At 39.4% G+C, this 21,625-nt stretch overlaps 1 protein-coding gene across 2 annotated transcripts in view; it reads left to right on the forward strand.

The window, feature by feature from the left end:
* ASCC3 (activating signal cointegrator 1 complex subunit 3) overlaps positions 1–21,625 on the forward strand; it is an 812,216-nt gene that overhangs the window by 682,948 nt on the left and 107,643 nt on the right. For both annotated transcript variants that reach the window (XM_075340095.1, XM_075340096.1), the window contains exons 35-36: positions 6,786–6,897; positions 11,429–11,563. In XM_075340095.1, coding sequence (XP_075196210.1) covers positions 6,786–6,897; positions 11,429–11,563 — 247 coding nt within the window. The remainder of the gene's footprint in view (positions 1–6,785; positions 6,898–11,428; positions 11,564–21,625) is intronic.

The raw sequence follows: 21,625 nt of genomic DNA on the forward strand, positions 1-21,625 counted from the left end.
CCGTGAGACCTCGTGTGAATTACTTTGGACCTGCAGGGGTGTTTAGGGGTTAATAAAGTGGTGAAAGAGGGTGTTTTTTGTATTTTTTTCCAAATAAAAGATTTTGGGGATGTATGTGTTTACTTTCACTTATAGATTACTGATGGGGCAGGGTCTCATAGATAACTACCATCACTAATCTAGGACTTAGTGGCTGCTGTGGGCTGCCATTAACTCCTAATTACCCCGATTGCCACCACACCAGGGCAACGGCAAAATCCGGTCCAGCCCCAGAATTGGCGCATCTTATTTATGCACCATTGCTGGGGCGGCTGTGGGCTGCAATTGTTAGGTCGGAAAGGGCCAAATAACGTTGGGCATTCCCACTTTAATAATATTAGCCCCCAGTTGTGTGCTGCACCTTGGCTGGTTTTAGAAAAATGGGGGGACCCCGCGTCACTTTTTTTTTCTTTTTTTTCTTAAATCAAATTAAATAAAAATATTGGGATCCCCCTCTATTTTTCATAACCAGCCAAGGTACAGCAGACAGCTGAGGGTTGCAGCCTGCAGCTGCTGTTTCTGTGCTGGATATGAAAAATGGGAGTGACCCCCATGTCATTTTTTTACCAAAAAAAAATAAAAAAAACAGCTGTCCAAGCTATTTATCCCTCTATCAAGCTATTCTGTTATTTCTTTCTCTCTATTCTATATGTTCTTTCTTATTATCTATTCTTTATGTTCTTTCTATCAATCTATTTTTTCTATCTATTTCTTGTATCTATCTATCTATCAATTATCCTATCATATTTTCTTTCTCCTTTGAAAAACGCACTGACAAAAAAACTCATCAAAAACGTATTTAAAACATGTCAAAAACACATCGAAAACTCATGCGTTTTTAGTTGTCAAGTCTGCCAGAGGGTGCATTTTTTTTGTCAAGTCAAGAACACAGCGTGCGCACATACCCCTAATCTTACTGGTCGGTGGGGAGCTCTTTGACCTCTGCAAAGTCATGAGAATGTCATGAGAGTGTCATGAAACTAAAAAAAGTCATATTTTCTTGTGCAAAAGAGATGTAGTTTATGCGTCCTCATTCCATAAATCAATAGTTTCCATCATGCATTACGAATCCCGCACAGTTTAATGGCTCTCATTATAAATGGAAGCCAAAACATTGCTGTGAACAGAGCCTTCTGCCTTAGAGTTTTTATCAGTTTCATGAGTACTTATAAGCCAAAATCAGAAGTCGAACCTACAGAATAAAAACTATCATTGATGGATTCACATCTGTTTTTATAGCCACTGCAGGAGTGTGCTGGGGGAAGAAGACCTTGTTCCGCAGAGATCAGATTGAGCTGTTTTTTATTGTTAGTGTTTCTTAAAGGGAACCTGTCATTAGGTTTTCAGATCCCAAACAAACGTCATCTATATGAAATCCCACTAATGCTGATTATGTCTATACCTATGTTTTCTAAGCCAGTGTCTCTGTTTTATAGAAATGCATCTGCAAATATTTGTGCAAATAAAATGCTACACTTAAAGATTTCCAGCCTTTCTCCCTCTTTTACCATCTGTTATTGGCCTCCTGTCAGTGATTGATAGGTTAGTCTGGTCTGTAACCTGGTCCAAGATCTCGGGCAAGTGCCTTCATATATGAGGATTGCTCATGCAAAGTAAGGTCCTAGTGGAATTGCGATCAATCAGCGCATGCGTCACCTCAAGGATTGACAGCGCTTGTGTGAGATCTCGGGCAGTGGAGCAGGTCACAGAGAAGAGTAAAGTTTCAATCACAGACAGGAGGCTGGTGGCAGGTAGGGAAAGTGGGAGCAAAGCCAGAGAGCTGTAAGTACAGGGTCTCTGCACTTGTGGCTCGTTTTCATAAATTGGGCACTGATTTTCTATAAAATGAAAACCAGTAATAATAAAACAAATGTATAGATATAATCAACATTACAGGGACTTTAGATAAATAACATTAGTTTGGGGTCTATAAATATGCTGACAGGTTCCCTTTACTGTATGATTTCTCAAGATTGATTGTTTCAGTTCCCTCCTGTATCCTCAGTGTTGTTAATGATGCGTATAATATTTGCTCAATGCCCGAAGTAAAACATTTAATTCTACCACAATGAGTGTTGATGATTCTGCTGAAAGCTGAAATCTGCAACAGGTTTTGTCTTCTAAATACTGATAACATACTGACCAAGATACTGACATGTGAATAAGGCCTTACAATGACCGCACTCATCGCACTGCGCTGGCGTAATGGCAGTTGCCTTAGATGGTAGAATATAGTGTAATTAAAATCCATGAAATCTTGTATTTGTCCTCCTGTGAGGGCGTCATGTGCTATGAAGTGACTTTACTTAATTTTTAAAAGCCTTATTAGCAAGAATACTATTCTGTGAATTTGTGTGGATGCGTTTTGTGGTCATAGGCTAAACCAGAGCGTTGTTTTGCTATATGACATCTTAGGCTCCACGCGCATTGGTTTAATAAGATGCATTAGGGAAGTCTCATTCTTATTCACGGACCTTAGAGATTATTTATTTATTTAATGTGGTCTTTGGCATCAATCTTTAATTTACATTTTCTCCCTACTCTGCTTCGGTTTTACAGATATTCTTGCTACATCAATTTAGACCAAGTGAGAAATAGCTGACATGTTTGCTACTTGATGGAATAATAGAGGCAACAAATCATTAGATTTTTCTGGACAGCTCAGATCTATTGTGTTACTCTTTCCAGCAAGAGCGTTCACTATTCAGGACATGGTATTAGCTTCCAGCTTTTTCCATGACTGCATATTAGTTGTGTCTAGAATATTTGTCAGGAGCCCATTTACTAATGTCGAAGTCCTGAATTTGGGAAGCCACCATAACACCATTTGTGGCCCCATCAGAAATATTTCTGTGCACGATGAGGGAATTCTCATGTATTATTTCAGATATCGGAGAGAGCACAAGTGATTTTTAGGGATGATCAAATACCAAAATATCCGACTTCGCGAATATCCGACGAATAGGTCACCGCTATTCGACTATTTGTGAACATTCAACGCACAATGTAAGTCTATGGGAAACTAAAATAATTTCACATTGGACCTAATTGCAAGCTGTGGTCACTAAGGAAAAGGCCGAAATGGATGGGAAAAGGCAGAATCTCTCTCTCTCTATCGTTCCCGGAAGCTGTGGCAACGTGTATGTAGATGACGCTGTGCGGCCAAGCCAATCACAGTAACACCACAAAAAAGATGGCTACGGCATTACTGTGATAGCAAGCAACATCAGATGTGTTCATTGGCTGGAAAACAGGCGTCAGGAAGTCAGAAATAAAAATGAAAGTATCGGAGCGGATGTTGTTTTATTCGTCAGATACCGAATGGCGCAAATAGCCTGTTATCCGTCAGATACCGAATAGTGGCGAATACATTCGCTCATCCCTAGTGATTATCCTTTAGTGTTAACCTCACTACTATTTCTTAAATTTCTCCTGCCATACTGTACCGTTTGCATTCTTTTAATCATTTTTTTTCATCTTGTCTTTCTTTGATTAATTTTTCCCAAATTCCAAGATTTTATTTGTATAATTTTTAGGGATAAAAAGTCCCTTGATATTTTGAATATGTTGCACGTTGTTCTTCAAATAAATGATGGAAAAGTGCCAAAATAGACAAAAGAAACCTCTTTTTTCGATCCACCACAAAATGAGAAGTTTCTATTCCGATAAACAAATGGGTCTGTTTATTGGGGTCAAAACGTCACTCTGCCCCTTGTATTTTGTAGCTTACCAATAAAGAAGAAGTTGCTTTGTTCACTTTGAATGCTGTGGCTCCTTTCTCATAGTTTATTTTTTTGGTTGAGGACTAGGGATCTTCATCTTTTTGGTGTACCGACATACCTTTTCCCTACATGACAGCGTAGCTATGGTGGGTTCTGTTCTAATTTGCCCTTGTTATGACTATTTCTATCTTCAACTGCACAAAAATGGCAAAAAAGAGTAGTGCACAAAAAGTTGCAACTACTACCAAATGATGAGTTAGGCAAAAAACATTTGGAATTGGCACACCATAGCCACATTGGTTAACAAAACAGAAAATCTGCAAAAAAGAAAAAAAATGAAAACACGACAAAAAGGTACAAATTTAATGATGAATCGGCTCCATACTTTCTGAATAGAATATTTTCTAAATGTTAAGTTAGTGTGGCTGCCAACACAATGTATGGCAATAAAATGGAAAAAAATGCTACTTTATGAAAACAGTATATGAATATAATTACACCATGATCATTTGGGAGAATCTGAAAATGCCTTTTTTGGGGATTTTTTTTTTTAAAAAGAAGTTGTTCACACAACCTCCAAAGTTATACTTAAATCCTCCCTCCAGTTATGGCTATTTATCCGCTTGTGATTATGGCCTCTCAAAATCATTGAAACATTCAAGATTTTATTTGGTGGTCAAATTAATAATTGACCCTAGTTGTCCGTAAAGTATTTCGCTTCATTTATCAAGTGGTCACCAGGTCTCCACTGATGAATGAAGCCAGTTGCATCTTGGTGATAATCAGAACCTATTACCAATCAAAAATAATACAAAATTATTTAAAAAGAACCTATTATCATCTGATTCTGATGGCCATATTATAGTCTTCATATTGTACAATGGGCCAAAATTTGGGTTTGCGTTTATGGGGGGATTTGGCACTTACCTAGGGCCTCCATTGATAAAGGGAACCCTCCTATTCTGCTCTGTCACTGCACTGACAGTGTTAAAACGTTCACAGGGATGCAATCATGCTACATTTTTATTTATTACGATTTTCCGAAAACACTAAAAATGCACAACATATTTGTAGAACACAATTGCGTTGTGTGAGTATAGCCTGATTAGCTTGGGGACTGTAAGAACAACTCCGTTGCTTACAGCAACCTTAACTCCATAATGAATAAATGGAAAAATGGCAAAAATAAAAACAAAAAAAATAATAGTAATAAAACTTCAAAATTTTCTTTTTTCATTATTTTTCTGTTGATGGGGCTAAATTTGTCGATTTTTTTTTTTTTGTGTGTGGTGAGCTGATGTTTTCATTAGTAGCAGGTTGGTTTGGATAAGGACGTATTGATGTCAAATATGTTTATTTTTGGCCTTCATTTTTAACAGGGGCCGAGATTGTGTTTGAGGTGCATAGAAGTACCAAGATGGCAGTGATGGAGGCCTTCACTAGGCCCTCAGTTGCTATAGTAACCGATTGGTTCCCTGCTGTCACATCAAGGGGGAGCCAATGGAAGTTTATGGCTGTGTGCCCACGATCAGTGTTCACAGCATTTTGAAGTATGGCTTTCCGAGACGCAAGCGTGTCAATTCTTTGCTGCAGAGTCACAAACGTTCTCATTCGGGAGAACACAATTGAGAGACCGCAGCGCTCTGAACTCTGTGGGCACAAGCAGCTGCGGTCTCCTGCGGAAGAGACTCACTGCCCCGCAGGTCGGGACCTGCCGCCTCCAGGATGCCGTGAGTCCTGATTGTGAGCACATACCCTATGTGTGCGAGCATTGACTATTGTTCCATTTAAATGCCACTGACCGATCCGGCTACTACTCTTGGAGACACATGATGGCCATGTACTATAGCCAGCATCTTCTGCCTCTACATGGATGTCTGCTCCTGAGCCCCTCCACAGATGTGGGCCCTTTACCAGGATATTAATTCACGTTCTAGTGCTGCAAGGTGTAAAAGAGGTTGTCTGGGCTAAATGTGATGATGTTCCACATGACCTTTAAAGTCCGTGAAGGACTGCAGCAGTCAAGTGACATGAATAGCGTATTAAGTCCCCTGACCGCCACAGCCTATCACAGAACTTAGTGGTCCTGTGGCTGGTGAACAGTGACGACTATTTCTGGTGCTGTTGCAGAACATAGAGCACCTTACGTTGAATCTTGTTGGTTTAACTGATTTTGTTATTAAAATATAGTATTGTTCGTTCTGTTGGCGCAGTATTTCAGGGCCACAATTTGTGTAAAACCAGCCCATGTTAGTGGATGATGACTACTACGTGTGTAGTGGTACTGTGCTGACATCATTTGGCCTGAGCACGGCTTCTTATCTGGAGATTCTATGCTGCTACGATAAGAAATTAATTTTCAGTATTTATAAAAGTTGCTTCCATTTTCTCCTCCTCCATATTTTCTGGTATTTTCCCCCCCGGAATACTAATAGAAGTTTGACTGTCTCGCCCATGTGCTGGATGCTGTTAGTATGAAACTGCCTTTGACTTTCACACCTCTCAGGGGACGAGTAATTGTTGTGTTCAAACAGCCTGTAATTGTGATCCCGCTGGCTTTCTCAGTACGCTTCTGGCTATTAGAGTCATTAAACAACTCAGCACCTGTTAACAGCATTGTAAATATTCAACCCTGCTTGTATGCTGCTTGAGACCAATATCTGGGAGGCTGGCAGAGCCCGGCTTTATAAATTACAGCTCCTGACAAGTCAATTATTGTAAAACTGGGTTTCATTGTGGATTAAATGAAATAACATGCTGATAAAAATGGCAGGCTGTCTGTTTACAGCAAGGAAGCAATAATGACCGGATGATTCAGTGCCGTTAGCATGATCCGGCCTTGTGTGAATTCTCCAGCTGTAATTAAACACTGTTCTACTTGCAACTTTATGATGTAGAGTCAATTTAGTTTTTTTTTGTCTTTTTCTTATTTTCTTGTTTTGTTTTATGCACTAAGTGAATTTATAGTCTCAGAGCTGAACCTTACTGCCATTACCTGACCGTTCTGATTTTTTTGTATACTAGCTACTACAATTTGGAAGATGTGGGACACGAGTCTATGAATAAATTCCTTTCAAATCTGGTGGAGAAATCACTCATTGATCTGGAATATTCATACTGCATGAAGATTGCAGAGGTAAGAAGCACTATCTATCCAGCAGTACTGTCTATGTGTACTGTTCTTATAGTCTTTATAGAAGGATGTTCAAGATGTGTAGCTTACCATTGGGGATCCAGGACAAGGCAATCAATCTCTAAAGTTAAAAACAACAATTTGGGAATGTCAATAATCAGAATATAGTATAAAAAGAATGAACATGATTTACAAAGGTGCATTTACACTGCACGATTTTTGCTGACACTTGTTTCTTAATAATCAGTCAATGTAATCAGATTTGCCATCAAATAATGAACAAGCAAAGTGCACATTCGATGTTTTGGATTGAGTTGAAAGATCATCGTTCTCGGCAGCACATGGACCCATGCTACCCGAAAACAATTGCAGCCTTTGCACAACGAATGATCGATTACTGATAATTTTCTGCACATCTGGAGCATGGCTTGCCTGTGCAAACAGGGCTATTAAATTACCACTGATCGGCAAACACTCTGCCAATTGATGGTCCTTTAATGTCACTTGTCAACTGATGTAAACCCAGCTATACTCAGGTATTTACAGTACAGATAAAAAGTTTGGACACACCTTCTCATTCAAAGAGTTTTCTTTATTTTCAGAACTCTAAAAATTGTAGATTCACATTGAAGGCATCAAAACTATGAATTAAAACATGTGGAATGAAATACTTAAAGTGTGATACAACTGAAAATATGGGTTATATTCTAGGTTCTTCAAAGTAGCCACCTTTTGCTTTCATTACTACTTTGCACACTCTTGGCATTCTCTTGATGAGCTTCAAGACGTAGTCACCGGAAATGGTTTTCCAACAGTCTTGAAGGAGTTCCCAGCGATGCTTAGCACTTGTTGGCCCTTTTGCCTTCACTCTGCGGTCCAGCTCACCCCAAACCATCTCGATTGGGTTCAGGTCTGGTGACTGTGGAGACCAGATCATCTGGCGTAGCACCCCATCACTCTCCTTCTTAGTCAAATAGCCCTTACACAGCCTGGAGGTGTGTTTGGGGTCATTGTCCTGTTGAAAAGTAAATGATGGTCCAACTAAACGCAAACTGGATGGAATAGCACGCCGCTGCAAGATGCTGTGGTAGGCATGCTGGTTCAGTATGCCTTCAATTTTGAATAAATCCCCAACAGTGTCACCAGCAAAGCACCCCCACACCATCACACCTCCTCCTCCATGCTTCGCGGTGGGAACCAGGCATGTAGAGTCCATCTGTTCACCTTTTCTACAAAGACACGGTGGTTGAATCCAAAGATCTCAAACTTGGACTCATCAGACCAAAGCACAGATTTGCACTGGTCTAATTTCCATTCCTTGTGTTCTTTAGCCCAAACAAGTCTCTTCTGCTTGTTGCCTGTCCTTAGCAGTGGTTTCCTAGCAGCTATTTTACCATGAAGGCCTGCTGCACAAAGTCTCCTCTTAACGGTTGTTCTAGAGATGTGTCTGGTGCTAGAAGAAGGTGTGTCCAAACATTTGGTCTGTACTGTAAGTAATTGTATGTATGCATAAAGAATTTCTCTTGTTAACTATTGCAGCAAATATAAAGCCATTCACATGATACAAAATCTAAAGCTAATCATATACAGGACTTGAAAAACATGGCTTTTTGGTCTAGCACTTTGAGTGGCAAATCTATTGAGTGTGCCTGATATTGAAGATAAGCTCCATTATAACTAAATGCGCAGACCTGCAGTTCCCCATATGACCTCTGAAATGGTGTGGCACTGTTTATTGAGGAATGCATTTTTTTATACAACTCAACTTCTATAAGTGGCTTGCATCAAAACTGTGTTTATATCCTTGACATACAGCCGAAGACTATGGGATTTTAGACATCAGTCTGGTAATGTTTTGGTGAATATATGACAACTACTGATGAGCGAACACTACTAGGCTTGGTTGCTCAGTACTTGTAGCGAACAGTTGGATGCTCGGACGGCTCGATTCATTTACCGATTGTAATGGAAGACAATGGATAACTCGAGCATTTTCCCAGAAAATGCAGTCATACAGTGGCATTTGTTAGCATTGCCACATTGATTAAAAAAAGTAATTTTTAGAAACCGTAATCTACACTTTATTACTGTATATTTTAAATAATATAGCAGAAGGCACTACTTTGGCATATGTCGGGTAAAGGAGGGCTTATGGCTCTGTTTATGAGCTTTTCAAGTGCATGTACCAAATATATTCATATAGGTAAAAGTGGGGAAAACAGCCTTACTATACCTTTTGTGTTTTCATTTTGTTACATTGTATTTTATGAAAGTAAAAGTCGTTTAGTTAAAAAAAAAAAAAAGATGGCCAGTACCAAAAAATCTGCCCATCTTGTATAACCTTGGTTCTGTGGACACTGGAGTACTGGCCATATTTGGCTGCCTTGTCAAAATCAGACATCTAAGGTTTTTTGTGTGATTAGAACTGTATTTTGTATTAATATTTTCATAGATGGTGCATAATAAATTCTTCTTAAAATATTGACTTGTTGTAACCTTAATAAAGAAAAAACCAACAATCCCCAAATGCCTAAAATTGCTTTTTAGTGGAGCCGCATGTCCTCAGGCTGACAGAAGAAACTGGACTAGAAAACACAATAAGTGAAATTTATGAATAGTGTCATGAGGGGCCCTGTATAACGGGGATCCATTACCGCAAATAAGATTAAACCTGCCAACATCGCATTATGTAAAACCTTATGACAGCCATCTATTACCATTTACGTGAAAATCTCACGTTGTATCATAGGTGATGGCGAGAAAATCCTCTCCCTTTAACACTTTGACATTTTGTACTTTAATTATAGATTTATTTGTCGTCTTATTAAAGAGCTGAATCTTTTCTTCCCAATAGTCTAATTTGCCGTAGCCTTTTTTTTTTAATAGTACGGAGGCGAGAATGTCGTAGTTGTTAAGGTCAATGTATTCCAATGTTTTTTTCTATTTTGGAACCTGAATGATTTCTCATTTTTCGTGTATTATTCTTTAGATCATTTCTTTACTACCAAACCATATGATTGCGTGTGGGTATAAGTGTAGTGACAGGCATACGAGGTAGTCCGTGCCTAATTAGGAGCATTTGTCGGCTGTGCACAGTACTATACAGGAAAACGGATGTTCGTGGCACAGAGAGACATAATGGGGAGCTTTACATGTCTCAGAGGTACAAATTAAAGAAAGGCAATTTGTGCAGCAGAATACAAAGCCAACAAAGGTGTTAGACAGCGATGTAGCACAAGGCAGCTGTGCAGGAGAAAGAAGTGCAAAACTTGAAATGATTTCAACTTTATGGAAGGTTTGAAAACTTCACAGGAAGCCGCTAGAAAAGTTTAATATGCTGTCACATAGACCATTTAACACTATACTGTCATCTAAAACTCGGATTACATGATCTCCATCTAGATGTGGCTCAGACTGTCCAAAAATGGCAACACTGGTATTACCTAAAGCACTGTTGCCTCTTAGTTTTGGCCACCCATGCGTAAACATATTAGCTCAAGATTGGACAAACTTAGCACTGTCAGTATGATTAAGGAATAGTAATGAGCGAGCATTTGGGTGCTCGGTCAAGTATCACGGACAAAAGAACATTTTTGGATGTAGCGTGTCAAGGTAAAAAAAAAAATCCCTGCCCTCCCTCCCCCGAAAATGCTCTGTATATGGCTACCTGTATTTGGGCGGAGAGCTGAACTGCCCAATCATTGACTTCTATAATACTTGTTAAACGAGTTGAGCGTTTTCAGAGTGTCCGACCTACTCGACTGGTAACGAGCACCCGAGCACTTTATTGCTCACCTAACTCTATAACTCTATTAAAGATTTGGGTGGGAACAAGCCAACCAATCCCAGGATAAAGGTTAGACATGTTAGATTTCAGCATGTTCCATTCTGTCTTCCATTAGCGGGGGCTAGCATCAAAAGTGAAGGAAATGGAGTTCTTCAAGCATGAAAAATTCACTCCCCCACCCAATAGCTGGTTAAACTTCAGGACCAAAAATGGAGGACTTCTATGTATGAGAGGATGTGTTGCTGCCTTTTTTATAATTTAGGGATTTTGTCTATGTTCAGTTTCAGTAAAATTGCTCTTCAGTTGTGTCTTCAGTAACAGAGACCTACTTTAATATAATAAATGTAATAATATATTATATAAAAAAACAATTTGTAAAATATTTGAATATCATTCATCGCTTTTTTTCAGCTTTTTAGTGTCCCTCCTGCATCTGCTGAGATCTTACAGCCCTCAGTACAAGCTGTCAGGCTGGATGGGTGGAGGCTGAATATACTTGAACTCGACATAAGTTCATTTGATAGCTGAACTTGATAATAAAGTTATCATGTTAGTATGAGGATGATATAGCCATTCTGAGATGTCTTTTCAAAGTAAATACACCATTCTCAGCAGGGTTAAGAGATCTTTTTAATATCTTCTACAGTTTGTATCACAAAATCTTGATACAGATCCACTTTAAGATTAAAAATCCATCTTTAATTTTCCCAAGTATATCATTAATTTTTTTTTTTTTTATTAATGAAGGACAATCGAACAATTGAACCTCAAACCTATGGACGGATAGCTTCATATTATTATTTGAAACACCAAACTGTTCGGATGTTTCGGGACAGACTAAAGGCGGAGTGTTCTGTTGAAGACTTGCTATCAGTTCTGACTGTAAGTAAAAAAAAAAAGAGTTGTGTTAAATTACAATTCCTCATGATGTATTTTATGTGACCATTTCTCTTCTTGTTTTATCTTTATGGCCATGTTCACACACAACATTTTTGCAGGTTTTTTGCTGCAGTTTTTTTTTGCTGCTTTTCTGGTGAATTATTCTAACTTAATTAAACATGTGTGGTAAACAAATCACACATGTAATCCACACCTAAAAAAAGCACCTAGTAAAAAAAAGCAACAGAAAAACAGCAAAAACATAGCGTTTTGACAGCAGTTTTTTTATTGCCAAGAGAGCAGGTTTTGGCTGCAGAAAGAAAACTCAGTGTGTGAACATTACCTAACCGTGAGTAGCGCAATATTCTGGCAATATTGCTCAATTGTTGATCCTTAAGGGATGGCAATGAGTGCTGAACGAGCACTACCATGCTCAGGTGCTCGGTACTCGTAATGAGCAGTTGAACGCTCGGACAGACTCGACTGGTCTATATATTCTCTTGTCTTTTTTTTATACATGTACACGGCTGCTATAATATTCGGTCTACTGCCTTTAATATTGTGTTTCCAGCTCGGTGTAATCTATTAGAGCTGTGCCTACTAAAATATCAAGTATTTTGGCGCTGATGTAAAAGTAGACATAATTGGTAATTAAGTTTCATTTCTAGGTCTCCCTATTAAAGGTGTAAATTGAAGGCTTCTAAAGGCCTGTGATTCATAAAAGGAAAATCGCAGCATTTTTTTTTTTTTGCAAATTAATGAGCCTTCTAATTAAGCCAATTGCTGCACACCTCCATTGTCATCCCATAGCATTACATCTGTCCGACGCTAATGCTTTTTCTTCACTTATGGAGGCATTTAACAGTTTTGGCAACAGGCAATAACACAGCATAGGGTGAATGTGCTAATTACTTTACGTGTCAAGGGGAAATCAGCTAATAATGTAACACACCAACACTAGAATGACGAAAACACGTACCACTACCAGCATACTCCTGAATATGCATTAACAATCCATACAGTATTGATATTTATACATTTATGTGTATGTATACATATATATAATAGTACTAGCTGTACTACCCGGCTTCGCCCAGGTTAATAACTGTTGTTAACAAAATAAAAGGTATTAACAAAAATTTATTGTGCACACAGAAAACCACAAAACAAATAGATAGAAATGTAATTATAAAAAAGCCAAAAACTAAGCTAATAGAAGCATTTCACAACATATATTTCAACACCACAGATATTCCACACAGATTTCACTAAGTTGGCCAAGTAATGTGCTCCGCTGTCTCTTTCCAGGTATGTCTCTTTCCCCGTCTGTCTCTTTCCCCGTCTGTCTCTTTCCCCGTCTGTCTGTCTCTTTTTTTGTCTGTCTCTAGCTCTCTTTCTTTCCCCATCTGTCTCTTTCTAGGTCTGTCTCTTTCCCCGTCTGTTTCCCCGTCTCTTTGTCTGTGTCTTTTCCTGTCTGTCTCTTTCCCTGTCTGCCTGTCTCTGTCTGTCTCTTTCCTTGTCTGTCTCTATTTCTCTGTCTCTTTCCCCGTCTGTCTCTATCAAGGTCTGTGTCTTTCTCCATCTATCTTTGTCTGTCTCTCTGGCTGTCTCCTCCTTCCCTGTCTGCCTGTCTCTGTCTCCATGTCTGTCTCTCTCTTTACCCATCTGTCTCTTTACCCATCTGTCTCTTTCCCCATCTGTCTCTTTCCCCGTCTGTCTCTTTCCCCGTCTGTCTTTTTCCCCCGTCTGTCTTTTTCCCCCGTCTGTCTCTTTCCCCCGTCTGTCTCTTTCCCCCGTCTGTCTCTTTCCAGGTCTGTCTCTTTCCAGGTCTGTCTCTTTCCCGGTCTGTCTCTATCTCTCTGTCACTTTCCCTGTCTGTCTCTCTGTATGTCTCTCTGTCTGTCTCTGTCTCTCTCTATCCGTCTCTCCACCGACATCTTATTACCTCACATATATGCGTCTTATACTATGAATGTCTTTTGTTCCTATAGCAACCAATCACAGCTCCTACTAATAACCTGTAGTTGCAGGCTCTAATTACTTTAATGGAGGCATGTTTTTTGGAGAGTAACTGTAAAGCACGGGGTTACATTTTCCTGTAAAAACATAGTCTACGACATTCCCTGGGTCACAGGAGGTGTCTGTGCAAACTTTAGTGATTGTAAATGCGACGGTGCGGATACCCTTTTCGTTTCACTTTTTCCCCTTTATGTAGATAGGGGAAAAATGGATTGGTAAATTGGAACGCGCGGGGTTAAAATTTCGCCTCACAACATAGCCTATGACGCTCTCTGGGTCCAGACGTGTGAGTATGCAAAATTTTGTGGCTGTAGCTGCGACGGTGCAGATGCCAATCCCGAACACACGCACACACACACACACACACACACACACACACACACACACACACACACACACACACACACATTCAGCTTTATATATTAGATAATAGTCATGGACAAAAATTTTGGCACCTTTAAAATTGTTCCAGAAAATGAAGTTTTTCTCCCAGAAAATTATTACAACTGCGCATGCTTTGTTATACACATGTTTATTTCCTTTGTGTGTATTGGAGCAACACAAGAAAACAGACAAAAAAGGCAAATTGGACATAATTTCACACAAAACTCCTAAAATGGACCAGACAAAATTTTGTCACCCTCAATTTAATATTTGGTTGCACACCCTTTGGAATAAATAACTGGAATCAATCGCTTCCTATGACCATCAAAAAGCCCTTTATACCTCTCAACTAGAATTTTGTACCGCTCTTCTTTTCCAAACTGCTCCAGGTCTCTCAAATTTGAAGGGGGCCTTCTCCTAACAGCAATTTTTTAAGATTTCTTCACAGGTGTTCAATGTGATTTAGATTCCGACTCATTGCTGCCACTTCAGAACTCTTCAGTGGTTCATTTCCATCCATTGCTGGGTACTTCTTGAAGAATGTTTGGGGTCCGTGTCCTACTTGAAGACCCAGACCTAGGACTCAAACCCATCTTTCTGATATTGGGCACTACATTGCGACCCAAAATCTTTTGGTAATCTTCAGATTCATGATGCCCTGTAGATAGTCAATGCACCCAGTGCCAGAGGCAGCAAAACAACCCCCAAAACATCTTTGAACCTCCATCATATTTGACTGTAGATACTGTGTTCATTTCTTTGTTGGCCTCATTCCATTTTCAGTACAGTAGAATTATGTGCTTTACCAAAAAGTTGTTTCTTCGTCCCATCTGTCCACAGGATGCTTTCTCAGAAGGATTTTGGCCTACTCACGAACATTTTTGCATACTGCAGTCTAGCTTTTTATGTCTCTGTGTCAGCAGTGGGGTCCTCCTGGGTCTCCTGCCATAGTGTAGCATTTCAAATGATGACAGATAGTTGGCACTGATGCACCCTGACCCTGTAGAACAACTTGAATATCTTTGGAACTTGATTGTTGCTTATCCATCATCTAAACAATCCTGTGTTGCAACCTTTCATTCATTTTTTTTCTGCCGTCTACGTCCAGGGAGATTAGCTACAGTGCCATGGGTTGTAAACTTCTTGATTATGTTGCGATCCATGAACAAATCAAAAATATCAAGAATCCCAAGGTTATAAATCAATCTCCAGAGATCTTAATGTTCAACAATTTTGGTTCTCAAGTCAGACAATTTTCTTTTCTTTCTGTTATCCATGCTTAGTGTGGCAAATTGCATGTCTTGCCATCTTATCAATAAGGTTATTAATGGAATACACTTGGGCAAATCATTGATTTGCTGCTGACAGCTCTCATTGCTATTTCAGACCAATGATGTCCCAGATGTGCTCGATGGAAGATAAATCCAGAGATGCTGCAGGCCATGGCAGCATTTTTAGGTCATCTAGGCTGCTCACAGTAGCATGAGCAACATATGATGTGGAGGTCTTGTGTTGAAAGAGAGTCCTGGAAGACTTTAGAGAACTGACTGTACCACTGGTTGCACCACTAAATCATTGTATTGTTGAACTGTTAGTGAACCTAGAAGGAAGACTAGGGGTTCCGACTACCATACTTTATGGCACCTGAAAATATAGCCCATGGGGTAGCGCTGGTGTGATAGGCTCATGTGGTCTCCAGACCAATCTTTGGCTATCATTGTGTTCAAGACAAAAGCGGGACACATGACGGAAAAGGGCAAACCTTCATTCCAGCCTCTGCACCACGATCACCTTTGGTGTGAGGTCAATAGAACACCTGGAACTAGATAGTTGGCTTGTAACCCATTGTCATGCAAACAATTTATGATAGTTTGTGTAGATGCTGTTAGACACTTTGGGCTTGCTATGTGACATCCAATTTTATTTGGAGTGCAGAATAGCTTAATTGTGCAACCCAAAGTATGGCCATTTTTCCAAGTATACCTAGTGCTGCATGTTGCTCATGTTACTGTAAGGTGTCTGCATGGCCTAAACATGCTCCTATGGCCTGTAGCATCTCTGAACCTCTCTCCCATTGACGATATCAGGGATTTCATTGGTCGGCAATTGTAAAGGGAGCTGCCAGCAGCGGATCTTGATGATTAGCGTACTCAAGTGCATTTAGCGTGACATAATGTTCCTTAAGCAACCATTAATTCTGTACGTTTTTGCCATTATTTAGTTTACTTTTATTACACAAATTATGAAAAACAATTATCTGACAATGCCTCTATTACTAAGCTGTATTCACTTTTCAAATAGATTGTAAACCTAGTGGAAAAACCTCAAAAGTTGTATAAGTGTTGTGCATCTATACATTACACAAAAAAGTGACATTTCCGATCGTTTTATACCAGATTTTTGGTGCAACCCATTATTTAAATTAGGTTTTGGTGGTAAATGTATTGTTTAAACTTTTTGCCACTGTCTTTTTACTATTTCGTAATTTCAAAGTTTTTTCTTTTTCTTAGAGCTTAAAATGGAGGGGTTTTCTTTATCCGATTGTATTAATATAAAATCTCACTGGCTAACTAAGCATTCATAAATGTAGGAACATTAGTTTATGGAGACATAGTAATTAAGGCATAGGGGCTTATTTGCAGTTTTATAAGGTCTTTGGCAGATTTTTTTTTATGATTGTCATAAACATAAATCATTGTGATAAAACATTTTATCTGTGGTTTCCTTTAGCTCTACATGTTAATGTGTTATCTTACAGCACCAAAGAAAATGCACACTGCCAATCCCAGCTGTGGCACAGATGTATAAATATATACTGTATGTTATCATGCTGGCTATTGTCTAATGTTTAGTAGCCTGTAATACCCACTAGGGGGCAAGGTAGATGCCTTGAAGCTTTACACCACTGTTGGTTAATTCAGGCACATTATAAACATTTCCTTTGTGCTCGTAAAAGCCATAAAATGGAAAGTGTAAACTGATTGCCCTGCTAATGGAAGGACGGTGTAACAAGTTACCAAGCTTTGGACTTTGCTTTGGCTACATTCATTCCTTCTGCATATTTCTGAGCCAATACATCCATTTTTATCTTTTAAATAAAGTGAGAGTGGATCTTAACAGAAAGTAAAATATAAAAGAAAAATATGAGTCACGTCTTTATTACCAGTATAATTAGTAGAAAAATGCTTTGTATTTTCTCTCCTCTATCCTAGCTGCATTCTTAGTATGTTGACTTTCTTGTACCAAGTCACTCCTAAATACATTCTGACCCCAGAATTAATTCAGACCCCAGACCTGACCAAATAATTATTTAGATACCAGACCCCTAAATTAATCCTGACTGTCTACATCTCTATAAATTTAGACCAGTCCCCTAAACTATTTCAGACCTATTACCAAACCCCTTAATTTATTCAGGATCTCGCCACAGCTATGAATTAAGACCCCAATATATTTCAAATACCCTTACCAAAAATGTATTAAAGGTTCAGGTTTGGGACAGAAGTATGCAGTCACTCTGTGTGACTGCACACTGCCAAATCGTGATTGTGTGCTGTCCTCTTACGATCACGGTTCCCCTATTTTCCCCATGCAGTCACGTGACTTAATTTAAAGGGACCAATCACCAGGATTTTCGTATATAAGCTAAAGCCAGATTCTCTACATACCTGTAGTGGTCAGCTCAGATGTTTAAGTTTTTAAATCCCAAAAAGTAAAGTTTATAAAATGAGCAGCTTATTAAGTGGCAGTTGCAATGGAGCAGATAATATATTCATAGTTATCCCCTCCCCCTGTTAGAATTAGCATAAGAATTATACAAACTATTCACTTTGTCTAGCAGGACCTGTTTGAGGTCATACCCATGTGACCAGAAGGGGCGGGGATACCAGGTCACATGGGTATGAGCTCTGGATACTAGGTCACATGGGTATGATCTCACCACAGGTCCTGCAACAAAGTGAATCATTTGTATAATATTTATGCTAATTCTAACAGAGGGAGGGGATAATTATGATTATATTATCTGCTCCATTGCAACTGACACTCAAGCAGCTGCCGACTTTTTTAAACTTTACTTTGTTGGATTTGAAAGCCAAAACATCTGAGCTGACCACTAATGTAGATAATGTAGATAATCAGCCTGATAGCGTCAGTATAGCGCTGGCTTTAGATTATATACGAAAATCCTTGTGATTCGTTCCCTTTATGCAGTTTCCTTACTTTTGGTCACGTCCAACTAGACTCATGCGGCTTCTCTCAATAAAAGTGAATTGCAAGAAGTCAAATGAGAATAGTTGAGTTTTGACCACAAGTATTGAAGACACATGTATGCGGTCACGTGACCGCTGACTAGCAGAGGGAATTGTGACAGTGTGCACATTGCACTTCTGTCACGATTAAGCAGTTTGCAGTCACATAGGGTCACTGCAGACTTTTTGTCCCAAGCCTGGATAACCCCTTTAAATACAGCATTGTAAGTTTTTCACTAGTGAAAAATCGAAAAACATGAAACATACAGCAACTTCTAAAATCGCAAAAAGCATACTCCTCTTACCAATCCGCCAGCTCTCCTCTGCCAGCTCTGCGCTTCCTCCAGTGTCATGTGACTGCTGGAGCCAATCACTGTCCAGAGCAGTCATAACATCACTGGTATCACATGCCCGTTAGTCTGGAAAAGTAAGCACTGAAAGCTCAGGCAGGGACCCCAACAGCACTGCAAGACTACCGACGGTGGTTGGTAAGACAAGCATGCTTTCCTTTAATATTTTAGAGTAGGAATCCCCAACCTGTAGCTCACATGATTTATTTGGACATTTGGATCACAAGCCCATAATAGTTGGCTTGAAGCTGTCTCCCAGCTTGATGCATTAACCCCAGCTCTAACAAACTGATATAAAGATCATGTGTCCAGATGATGACTTTTGTGAGTAGCCCAACACAGAAAAAGAGATCTGGTTGCACATATACCGGCCTTGGAGGTGATAGCGTAGTATTTTAAGCCGGGCATAGGATGATACTTCCAGTTGGAGGGGTGCTTGAAGATGGATGCGATTGTGTGGAGGGAGTGTTTGATGTATGAATTCCGATAGATGTAAGTTTGCTGCCTGTAGGGGATAAGTAAGATAAAAATTAAAAAAAAAACGCTGGAGTGGTGCTTTAAATTAATTAGATCCCAAACCAGACCCCAAAATGTCTTCATACCCCTGATTAGATCCATAAATAAATTCAGACTCTGACACCTAAATTCAGATTGAATATACTTACCCTCCTCGCTTCTGAGTTTCTCTTCAGCTGCTATCACCACTGCAGACTGAATCGTAATGGCAAGAGCCTTAGGATGTTATATGCTGTGCCACACATTACTTACTGATGGCGCCAATACTCACTGCAGCAGCACTTAAATATAGGGTGGTAATATCAAATACTTATTTCTCTCTGCAAAATGTAAATAAATTTATATAATTTATACAATGTGATTTTATGGATTTTAGTTTTGATATTCTATCTCTCACTGTTAAAATTAGCCTACCCTTAAAATTATAGACTGTTCATGTCTTTCTCAGTGGGCCAACTTACAAAATCAGGCAAGGGATTAAATAATGATTTTTTTCACTGTATATAATTAAAGCATATACAGCTCTGGCAAAAATTAAGAGACCACTGCAAAATTTTCAGTTTTTCAGATTTTTCTCTTTGTAGGTACCATATATTTTGGGCTATAAGATGCACATTTTTTCGCCCAAATGTTGGGGGAAAGTGGGGGGTCCACGTCTTATAGACTGAATATATGCTACGGGGAAATAGGGTGCTGTTGTGCAGCGGGGCATGAGCAGGCTGTAGCAGCGTCTACCGTGACCACATGGGCCCGCTCATTAGCCTCTTTTCATATGCATGCATCCCGATGTCCTTCATCTCTCAGCCCTGAAGCCAGCGCTGACAGGTGGGCGGGATGATGGGCGGGGGATGCACGCATAATTAACAGCCAGCCCGCGTGATCATCCCTGGCAACTACAGTCTGGAGTGATAATGTGTGGCTATATTCACTGCCCCCCGCGGATCATCATCAGTGCGGGGGGCAGTGAATAAGTATACTCACTGGCCAAAGATCCCTGCAGTATTGTGATGTCCTCCTGTCTGCCGGTCCGCTGATGTGTGTGAAGAGCAGTGCGCACAGCGATGACATCATCGCTGTGTGCATGGCTCCACACAGGTCAGCGACGCTGCTGCTGGCACAGACAGGAAGACGAGCAATAGTGCGTGGAGTGAGGAAAGGTAAGTATAAACACTTTTTTTGTGTGCCACAGGATGAGGGCATATTCCAGGATGAGAGCACATACCAGGATGGGGGTATTTATAAGGATGGGAACTATGCCAGGATGGTGAACATATATACAAGGATGGGGATCATATACAAGGCAGAAGGATGATTACCAGGGTGGGGTACCTTAGTAGAGAATTTGGTGACATTACCCCCATAATAGTGTCACTAGCAGATCCTCACCCCATAAAAGTGTGTCATGACCACATTTTTTGCTTAAAATTTTATTTTCTTTTTTTCCTGTTCTAAAACCAGGGTGCGTCTTATAGTTTGAAAAATACGGTATATTTTTGAGTAAAATGTAAATTGTTCTTTTATTCTATATATTACTGACAACATATCTCCAAATTTCCACGCAATAAATTTTGTATTTATTTTCTGAAAATGAGAAATGGTCAAAATAACAAAAAAATGCATTGCTTTCAGACCTCAAATAATGCAAAGAAAACAAGTTCATAATCATTTAGCAACAACAATCCTAATAATGTTTGTTTTAACTCCGGAAGAGTTCAGAAATCAATATTTTGTGGAATAACCATGATTTGTAATCACAGCTTTCATGAGTCTTGGCATGCTTTCCACCAGTCTTTCAAACTGCTTTTGGGTTTTTTATTTAATCGTATGAACGTATATCTTACCATCATATAAAAATAAACACCAGACAATAGACAGTGATTGAAAAATATCAAAAGGATAAAAATCAAATTTGAATATCAAGATTTTCTATATATGCAATAGCGTTATCATTTACAATATAGAAATCCTTCTTGTCACCATGGTAGGATCTCAGGGGGCACTCCTCAACAATGTGCTGTATAGTTTGACGATCTGCTCCACAGTCACAGGTCGGAGAGTCATATTTTCCCCACTTATACATAAAATCTGCACAGACGCCAAAGTTTGTTCTGATACGATTTAGAGTAACCCATGTTTTCCTTGGTAGATTGAAGCCTGGTGGAGGGTTTTGTAAATTAGGGAACATTTGGGGATCACCTTCTACTACATTGACCCAAAGTTCTCGCCATTTCTCCTCTAAATTGAAGTTTTGTTCATGCAAGGTGATTGCAGTTCGGATGGGTGGATGTCTTGATTTCAATCGTTGTATTGTAACATCTCTGATATTTTGGTGTATTGGAAGTTTTTCATTATTCACTACTTTAGTGTACTCTTTAAGAAGGAGCTTTTGTCTTCTTAGATTTGCGGGTGCGATATGACCCAGCACAGGTAACCAGTGAACAGGTGTAGGTCTAATAGCACCAGATATTATACGTAAAGAGTTGTTCAGCTGAGTGTCAATTAAGTTTACATGACAGCTATTTAACCATGCTGTAGCACAGTATTCT

This window comes from Anomaloglossus baeobatrachus, chromosome 3, assembly GCF_048569485.1.
Source record: "Anomaloglossus baeobatrachus isolate aAnoBae1 chromosome 3, aAnoBae1.hap1, whole genome shotgun sequence".
Lineage (NCBI taxonomy): Eukaryota > Metazoa > Chordata > Amphibia > Anura > Aromobatidae > Anomaloglossus > Anomaloglossus baeobatrachus.